Source organism: Pyxicephalus adspersus, chromosome 4 (assembly GCF_032062135.1).
Source record: "Pyxicephalus adspersus chromosome 4, UCB_Pads_2.0, whole genome shotgun sequence".
Classification (NCBI taxonomy): domain Eukaryota; kingdom Metazoa; phylum Chordata; class Amphibia; order Anura; family Pyxicephalidae; genus Pyxicephalus; species Pyxicephalus adspersus.
In genome coordinates, this window is record NC_092861.1 from 7,681,053 (window position 1) to 7,691,115 (window position 10,063).

General features: G+C 39.5%; 1 protein-coding gene across 1 annotated transcript; it reads right to left on the bottom strand.

Annotated features, from left to right (window-relative positions):
* Positions 1-5,571: 5,571 nt before the first annotated feature.
* LOC140330079 (probable G-protein coupled receptor 139) lies at positions 5,572-8,408 on the bottom strand. The gene is made up of 2 exons (XM_072410428.1): positions 8,339-8,408; positions 5,572-6,524 (listed from the first exon to the last, which is right to left on the bottom strand). Exons 1-2 carry the CDS (start codon positions 8,406-8,408, stop codon positions 5,572-5,574), a joined length of 1,023 nt encoding a protein of 340 aa, XP_072266529.1.
* Positions 8,409-10,063: the final 1,655 nt, after the last annotated feature.

Genomic DNA, 10,063 nt, shown 5'->3' on the forward strand with positions numbered 1-10,063 from the left:
TGACAGTTTTTCTCGACATTCCTAATATAAATATAACTTTCAGGTCTTTAGGGACCCCCTGATTTAAATACTATATTCTTAGCTCACAGTACATTAATGTGGTGGTCAGTATGAAGAATTCCTCTTACATTGCTGGCCATTGAAAAGAATGTCACCCTTACAGATAGCCAAAAATATAATCGGTGTCACTAGTAACTGATCTATGTGTTATATGAATGAACAGAAGTGCAAGCACTTCTTTTTAATTAGCCCATCCAAATATTGAGATGTGAACCCAGCCTGTCCAGCACACTTAACAGTGTGCAGGGCACATATAGAAGATGCAATATGGTAATACACAAGTTTTACAATTCTGAATTGGCTCGAAAGAAAGCAGACTGATGCACACATTTCTAGATGTAATATATAATATAAGCTGTTGTATTACCCCCCTAGTGTTCTAATTCTGTCCGTATTTCCATGCAAAAAGCGTTACATTTTTTTTGCATGGAAATTTATTTTACATTGTAAGCTATATTTCGTAGGCATAACCCACCGAAAAATGTCCAATATTTATTACATTTAATGAACTTTAAATAAACGGGATGCCAACGGAAAAAGGTAAGTGTTTTTTTTTTTTTTAAGTTTAAAGCGACCCCGAGTGTGACTCGGGATTACTGCTTTTTGCATGGTTAATACACCCCAAGTCACACCCGGGAATACCTCTAGGGGGGTTAATGCTACTGACAGGCTAAATTGTACACAGAGTAAGTAAAGATTTACAATATAAATCATACAAATTACACAGGGGAATTAGGAAGTAACAAATTATGATGCAAACCAAGTCACCTGCTATATAATAAAGTACAATAAAGTATATAAAACAATGCTATAGTAAGGAAGTTTAATATTCTAGATGGGAAAATCTAATCAATAATCAATTGTAAATAATTGTGATCTTTCCTAAGTTATTTATCACTTTGTAGGTTTCACTTAACTTAGTGAATGTGCTGATTGTTTAGTTTTGCAAAGAATACTCAATCACATTCACATTTTCCTTGCACAAGACTGGAAGGTTAAAGTCAGTTGAACTATATCTCATTCACTAAGCTAAGTGAAATATCAATGCCACAGGAATAATACACATTGCTATGTGACCAGGTTTTATTCCCATTGTAAATCGCCCTCCCTGTATCTTTAATCCCTTTTAATATACTGAATAGATGTAACAAAAGTCCTGATTACACACATTTTTGTAAAAGTCCCAAAAATAAAATAAAGTTCAGTGTGGTTTCAGAAAACACCACCTGGATCACCAATGTCTGTATGTTCCTCTTCACCACTCTGCAGACAAAACACACGGTGCTTTCTGAAATCAGAGTACAGAGCTCATTTTTATTCTGTCATGTCCCATCTGTTGGGACTTTTCCAAATCTTTATATATTAGCTGTCATATAGAGATGGTTAATGGGTGGCCAAGTGTCTGGCATTTAGAGACGATGGAAGCTGCTATTGCTGACCCAGTTCTTTAACACAGCTTGCCTGCTCAGTATTCTGATCCTTGATCTGTAATACATTCTGAATCACTGACCCAGAATGAGTATGTAGCTCAGGTGTTCAGGCAGTTACCTGCATGCTTGTTTTTTTTGTGTGACTGAAACTACTGAAAACCAGAACGTCACCTTTACATCCAGGCAATTACCATTTACAATAAGTTCAGCAATAGCAACTTTCATTATCTCTCATTGACAGATCTTCTCTAATTACCCATCTCATGGGGTTGGAGTGAATGTCAAGTCAAAAATGTTATATTTTTATTCTGTAGAAAACAGGGTAACTTCTTGCTCTACATCTTGCTTGGGAGATTTCCCATCACTTCCTATCCTAATATTACATCACATCAGGAAATGAAGGGAAATCACTCCACGGTGAGAACAATTTTCATCCTAGAGTGTTGTCCTCGGAACAGGTCACCTAATGTTCTGATGACTTAAAATGTTGAATTTACCTCACTTTCTTTTAGTGGGTTGGTCTCACCCACACAGAGCAATGCAAACCTGACAGAGAGTCCAAGCCCTCCCTGCTTTATTACAAACTAAAAAAGTGCCTTTTCTTATACGTTAAGGCAGCCTTTCTTGGCCTTTTTAACTTGAAGGAACCTTAAAAATAACTTTTAGATTTCAGGGAACCCCTTCTAAAATTACTATATCCATAGCCCACAGTGTGGTGGACAGTAGGAAGAATACCTATATTGCTGATCATTGTGAAGAATTTCACCCTTACAGATAGCCAAAAGCATCACTTAAACTGACCTGAGGAGGTCCTAATTGCTTATTGCTCAAGGAACCCCCAGCAACCTCTGGAGGAACCCTGGCTGAGATGTTAAATATAAAGCTAAATTCAATTAAGGTTGGGAGCTAAGAGTTATGGATGCTATACAGTGATATTGGGATAGTGAATAGATAATTGTCAGTTTAATCATCAATGCACACTCTGTCTATCCACAAATGTAATCAGGAAAATATTAAGGGAAATACCAGAGAAATGTTTATTTAGTTAGTAATAATGAAGAGTCAGGGACTTTTGGAAAGCATGTTTATCAGTCTTGTAATGGATTGTGTTTGTTGGTTACTTTTTTGGAAATTTCCACAACCTAAATGTGTTAAACATTCATAATACTACAATCACACAACAAGGGAAAGTTTGGCTACCACAAAAACCCTAAACTTATCTAATGAGAACATTTTACTAGGGAGTCCATAGTGCACTTCACTCTGCTCCACTTATTCTGCTATCTAGAATGTATCTAAAAGTCAAATGCTTGCATGGTATTACAGGTATAATCTATATATAATATATTATAATATATATAAATACGTTTTTTTTATATATATATGTTTGTTTTTTGTACTGTTTATAGTATATGTAAACCCAATAAACATAATTGAATATATATCACCAGTTCTTAAATGTCCTTAATATGTACTAGTCTATAGATGTGGTGGCTGCATTGGTTTTCTTATTTTCACCTGTCACTAACACATTTCCTGTTTTAGGAGGACATTGTTTACTCGCTCTACTGTATCTGTAAAAAGAATGTTGTCACTTCAGGTGAGTGCTAATGAACACATCATCCTCTTCATGGCTTGAGGTGTTCTGCAGTTTACAGAGATAGTTGGAAACAATGTACAGTCACATGCTCACTGGATTTTGGCAGGGTCAACATTTGAATTTTTTTGTACATATGGAATAGACAAAACCAAAGAGACCAAAAGGGAGCAACTAAGAAAAGCTAACTGTTAGGGCAGGGGTTGGCAAACTCCCTCCTTTTGGCCAGATATGGCCTAGCTGGTAGTTCGTTCCGGCCTAACGCCACCTGGCCGATCCAGCCTACTGCCGGCTGCCAACCCGCAGCTCCGGAGCCGAGGGTTGCCGGCGAGGGTGCGTTAGGAACTACCGGAGCTCAGGTGCCGCCTCCTTGCTGTTGTTCCCCTATTTACCGCGGCGTAGTAAATAGGGAAGGCTTCCTGAAGGGAAATCCCTCTCCTCCGCAATTTCGCTTCAAGGAGCGTTCCCCAGTGGTGGGTGGATCCATAGGGTTGGGACTCAGAGTCCGGCCTAGTGTGCTCCCGCCCACCCCTGAAATGGCCTATTGGCCATAAATGTTTGCCGACCCCTGTGTTTGGGGTTTACATACACCTTAGAAAAGCTCTTGTCTCTTTTACATTAGATTATTTCCAAGAAAAAAAAACAAGCAACCTAATAAGCTAGGACATTGTGAGCCCCTTTGAGGGACAGCTAGTGATATGACTAAGGATTTTGTAAAGTGCTGGAAAATATTTCACCGCTATATAAATACTGCAAAATAATATTAATAATAACTGAGAACATTTTGTTTCCTCTCAACCCATCTCACATTATCTGGGTATACTTTGGAAACAGGTCAGAACTTTTACTCCTTGTAAATGTAGGTAAAAAAAGGATTCCTTTGCAGTAGGTCCCCTTCTAGACTGCTAATGCTTTTCACCACTGTCTGATAACCAGAGAATTGGGGTGGCCCTTGGTGACCTGACAAGCAATGCAGGATTGCTGGTCTGGCTTATATAGGAGGATGTAGGAGAGTTGCAACCAGTCAGACCGAAAAGGCAATGGCTTCAGGGGACCAGTTGTACAGTATTGAAAGGGCTTTCAGGAATGAGGAATAAGATAAGTACATAACCTTATTCCTCATCCAATAGGCTAAATAAGCACTTAACCCTTACTATACACTGCAAGGGTAAAGCTAAGATTTTCCCTGGGTTTAGCTGTTAAAAAAAGCAAACAGGATAAACAATGTCAGTTTACATTTTATTTAGATACACTTTAAAATAAAATAACATAATAAAATAAGTCTCTAAATGATACCACAGTTTCTCCTGGTTAGATACATCTTAAAGAGTACCTGTTACAAAAAAAAAAAAAAAATATACAATGAGAGCAGCCAATCTCTGACTTCTCCCAGGGCAGTTACATCACCTTATGGGAGGATGAATAAATTAATCAACTGCCTGTAGGGTAATGATTGATAATATGATATATGAGACCCTGACATGATTATTATTGATTCCCCATAGATCAGTACCTGGCCAATCCTTTCACTGCTAAACACATTTTCTTGGGTGAGGAAGGTAAATGACCCAATCATCAAATAGACATGCGACCAAGACAGGAAGTATACATGAATACAAAGAATTGTAAACAAATCCAATGAGAAGAACATATGAGAAAAGGAAAGTTATGCCCGAAGGCAATATTTCTATTCTAACATTCATACCCAGAATTCCCAAAAGAACACTCTACACTTTTTAATACAAACAATGCACAGTCAAATATTTGTACATACTTCAATCCTTCATGAGCTTACAAATCCCACTGCAAAGCTATAGGTTGCATCAAGGTGTGGTACACCCTTCACACCTCTGGTAAGGCCTTTCACAAGATTTTGGAGCATGTCTGTGGAAATTTGTGCCCGTGCAGCCAAAAGAGACACTGATGTTGAATGAGAAGACCTGGTTTGCAGTTGTCATTCAAAATCATCCCAAAGGTAATCAGTAGGGTTGATGTCTGACCACACCAAACTGCTCAAATTATGTTTGGCTTTGTTCACTGGGGCACAGTCATGGTGGAATGACCTTACACAAACTTATCAGAACTTAATCATTTGGAGGGATTGCCATATATGTTTAGCCATACAGTGTACAATGCTCAGGTGTCCAAAAACCCTTGGGTGTATAGAAAGCCTATAAAAGATGTATGAAAACACTAAAAGAATATAGACTTCAGTTTTTAGAAAATCTTTAGGTATCAGCATTTTGATGAAAGGAAAATCCTGATTGTCCCAAAAGCTTATCCACTAAGTGGAACCTGCCCTACCCCAAAAACAAGCACCCATACTAAAACCAATACATGTTGTACATACATATTTCTGTCCAGGAAGAAATGCAAGCCTTCAAAGCCATCTTGGAGAAAATGTGTTTCTTCAAAGTTTTTATCCAGAAAATATTTTCTCCCTTTGTCTAAATGAGGTAGCAATTTACCGTCCATCTCTTAGCATCATATAGCAAATACACTCATAGGTTTGGAGGGTGAAAGAGATGAGCTGGGCTTCTGGCAAAGAATTGCCAGGACAAACTTGACCCCACGAAAGAGTTCCTCTCTGAATTTGGTGACAGTAAAAGAATAGATACACATGTTACTGAATGAGCTGAATACAATTAGCATGTTGCAAATCATTCTTACCACATTAACTGGGTGGTAGAAGTCATATCGATTCACAGGAGGGTAGGTGAACCTCTCTACAACTTTAATAACCATCTTGGGGAGCCAGTGAACCAAGAAAGAGATGGAGATTATTGCCAGCAAGGTCATGGACTTTTTCCTGCGTGCCACTTCTGCATCATCAGACTGCTTCCCATTGTTCGTTTTCAGGGCTTGCCGCACTCTGGTGGTCATGGTGATATGCCAAACTGTCAAGCTGTTGGTCAATATGAGTGACACAAGTGGAAAAACTATCCAAACAGTGGTCTGAATGTGGTCATAGATTGAGAGAAATGGAATAGAGCTCAGATTACGATGGAGAGAGCAGATGTGGAAGATGGAGCCATCAGGCTGGGTGGTACGGTTGGGTACATACATCCAGAATGTCGGCATGGCCACAAGGAAAGCACAAGTATAAACACCAACAATGACCCACCGTGTGACCGAGGGCTTGCAATACCTCAGCTTCAGCTTCATACAACAAACAATAACATATCGATCAAAGGAGAAAGCCACCGTCAACCATGTTAGAGAGTACACGCAAGTAAAGTATATCCAGTTACTGACACCACAAGATTGGTCAGGCCAGTACAGTGTAACGTCTACGTAGAAGTAAAAGATATCCCGGAAAATGGTCACCACAAGAATGAGGAGGAAATTGGCCACAGCCAACGACACCAAGTAGTAAATAATGGACTTGGACATGTCCAGGTTCCCCTTCCACAGGACTGCCATAGTCACAAGGCTGGCTGCAAAGAGAGAAAGAGAGCAATCTGTACTAGACATCATATAAATGTACTGACCCATCAGTCTACATCTGTCTCCAATGCGGATAAATATCCATTGAGGAACCTAGAATATGGAAACTGTAACATATATGAAAAAGACACATAGATAAAACATGCTAAAAAGGTTTTGTTATCATTCTTTCTATAACAATATAAGCTTAAGTTTTGAATGGCTGCTATAGACACACTAAGTATTACATTTCCTAAATATCAACAGCTCAGTCTATTCAGAGCTTTTTTTTTAGCTTTTGGTAGGTGGTGGAGAGTTGAACCACCCAACCATCTCTTCTAATTCCTGAGAATTCTACCTGAATACTGGGGCTGTGCCTATTATGATAGGCCTCCACCATCCATGCTGGAATTTTATTTATGTTATGGAGAATAGAACAGGAATTGCTGGAACTCAGAAAGGTGGGTGCAAACAACCATGACTCCTGGGTGTGCAGGAGCCGGGCACTTCAGGGAGCCTTCCCCATTTACCACGCTGGCCGCACTAAATAGGGGAGCAACAGCAAGGAGGCCGCAAGGGGGCCCCGGCGGCTCTGGTAGTTCCCAACGCACCCTGGCCAAGTGGTAGTTGGGGCCTACAAAACACCTGGCTTTTGTGTTGGACTGGGCTCTCTTCTTTTCAAGTGTCAAATAGTCTGTAAAACAACAGAGGTATAACTAAATCAGATTTCTAATAAAATGTTTTTATTAAAATACCAAGGATTCTACAGACAAAACTACCCGATATATATATCAATCCAGGCTACATTCTTCTATAAGTTTATATTGGAATGATTTTCAACCACTGAAAGCATTTTGCAGGTGGTCTTTAAGCTTTTTAAATGAACCTCAACACCTGATTTATTACTTTATTTATAATGAGAGTACTGTGCTGATATTTCTAATCCTTTGAAAATTGAAAAGCCAGGAGAATGCTTTCTTAATTGAAGAACAACTACATGTGTGAACAAGCCCTTATTGCTCTACATTTGTTAATAGTGGTTCACAGGGCTTAGGAGCAGCTAAGGCATTCACAGATAATAGAAAAAACAAGGAACTAACCTATCATACATACAGTAAATTATTATTCAATACAAACAGCTGGTTGTCTATGCTGACCACAGGCTTCCAGCAGTGCCATTTTTTAGGAATAACAAAGAGGAAGCCAGCAAGCTGCAGGAAATAATTTACCTTAACAATTCTAATTTACAAATAATACTTGTCTCGATATAGTTTTAAAGAGAAATGAAATGCCTAAAGGTTAAATATATAATTTTGGGTCTATAGTAAAAAAACAAAAAGAATGGAGCTCCTTGGTGATGGACAAGACCTATACTGTGTGACAAAGAAGGGTTCCAGGTGTCATCATCAATTATCTGGAGGTCCAACGCCACATCTGTGCTATGATAATGAGGTCATCACACAAGGGTCTATCTGGAAAGTGTTCAGGATATCTGCAGTGCGTTACAACCACTGGGGATGGCAGCTACAGAGGCTTTCAAGATTGGTCACTGGGGAGAAAAAGTGGTCTACCTTCTTACCGTCGCTAGTGATACACACTGATTAAAAAATTAGATAGGGGCTTGAAAGCGTGAAATGAAGACAATGGTGGAAAATGGACCAAAACATATAAAAACAATTTGCAATAGATAATAGAAAAATAAAAAGGAAACATAAGGAAACAGTTTTGTCAATCCCACATTTGGAGGGGTTCCCTCACTTTATGCTTAGGAGACACAACAGGATAGGAACACATTGCTATGCTGTGCTGCACTTATAGGACTTACCTGGGAGACCAAACACACACATGATGGGGTAGAAAAGTTTCTGGATGATACGGATCCATGGCTCCTCCATGGTCGATGAACTGGCTGACCCCTCTTCTGCCTTTCTTACACTTACTGATTCTTTAGGTTAAATCACAGTGACCACTCTATTTCACTTTAATTACATTAAAGTCATTAGATCAATAAAGTAATCCAGCTACTACCCTATGCTTACACTTCTAACTCCCACTGCAAATCGCTAAATATACCCAACAGCCTGTTCTCTGCTCACACTACAGTGCTTATTTCCCTCCACTTATCCTATGATACTTGCTACCCTTCACTCACTTTATAGCACTTGATAGATTAATACTTTAGGACTACCCCCTAGCTATACAGTTTTAGATTGCTTATCCTTCTCTTTACTACTCTCCACACTGCTTCTGTTTGCTACCTGCTCCCTGTACCAAGCCCACTACACAAATATTGCTGCCCTTCAGCCTAACTAGCTACCGTATATTTAAGTCAGAGCACCAGCCTACCCTTAACTCCCTCTACACCCATCCATGTAATCACAATACTGCCCTATTCTTTCAGCTTACTACCTTTCTTACTACCTTTCTGCAATGTTCTGCTACTTGCACCACATAAATCCAGTTACCACCCCCAGTAATGACTTTACTGCTCTTCACTAATACTGCTTAGTGAAAAGGTTACCCTTCAAGCATGTGGCTTCTACTAAACTACCAGCCACCTTCTGCCCCCCCCTGACTATCCTCTCTACCGCATATGTCTGTGCTTCTCATCATTCTAATGTAGCATCTGTTCAGAAGCATTTACTGATAGTAGATGTAGAAGGAAAGTCAGCAGGAGATGAGTGTGAACACAGCGCTATCTATATATATAGTTTTTATGTATAATAACCCACTGCTGGTAATATATTAGCTTCTTATTTTACAAAAGACTGAATACAGCTGTACCTACTCCTCTACGCTACAGCTTATTTTACTTCAACACCCGCCAATACTGTCCTACAGCTCTGTCATACTGCACCTTCCCCAAATGTCAGGGTATTTCTGGATATCTACATGGCAAGGTGAGGGAGGTCCCGTCACAAATAATGGGACTCAGTACTGCAATGGTGGTCTAGTTATACACTCATCCAGTTATATGGTGCTTCCTGCTGGTACCATGAAACACACTGATGCATCAGGGCAAAGGATTTCCCTTTGTGTGTTTGTTTTATTAGATGATGATGGTGATGGTCATTGGTTGATGATAATGACCATTCTGTGGGTCATTGGATATAACGATATAACGAAGTTGCTGTACTTCTCTATTATCCTAATGATTAATTTATTTTCCTATGCTCAGAATGTATTCACTATTGTTCTATAGTTGTATCCCCAGTCACATGTCCCTAATAAACCCAAATATATTTGGGTTGTAGCCTTGTTTCTAAAACCTCACAGCTGTCAATGTCTAGATATCTGTTCTACAAACCGGCATCCTCTTCATTGTGTCTCTAGACCCTAGTACTGACTGTCCTCATACAGGTCTGTGTGCCCGCCATTCACGCGCTGCAATTTATTGCTGCATTGGCTCTCTGATTGGCCCCAACAGTCCCCTATAGGGGCCCCAGGGAGACACTTATCTAAAGTGTTGTGGAACCTTGGGGCGAGTTGGAATTCTTGCTGTGATGAGGTGTCCTTAGGGATTATCTGCATTCTGTCACTGCTCACACTG

Bases quoted from the DNA above. Each gene is read 5' to 3' on its own strand.
- LOC140330079 (XM_072410428.1), bottom strand. From the start codon at position 8,408: ATGGAGGAGCCATGGATCCGTATCATCCAGAAACTTTTCTACCCCATC. The intron at 6,525-8,338 runs GTAAGTCCTATA...CTCTCTTTGCAG, and splicing joins GTGTGTGTTTGGTCTCCCAG to CCAGCCTTGTGACTATGGCA.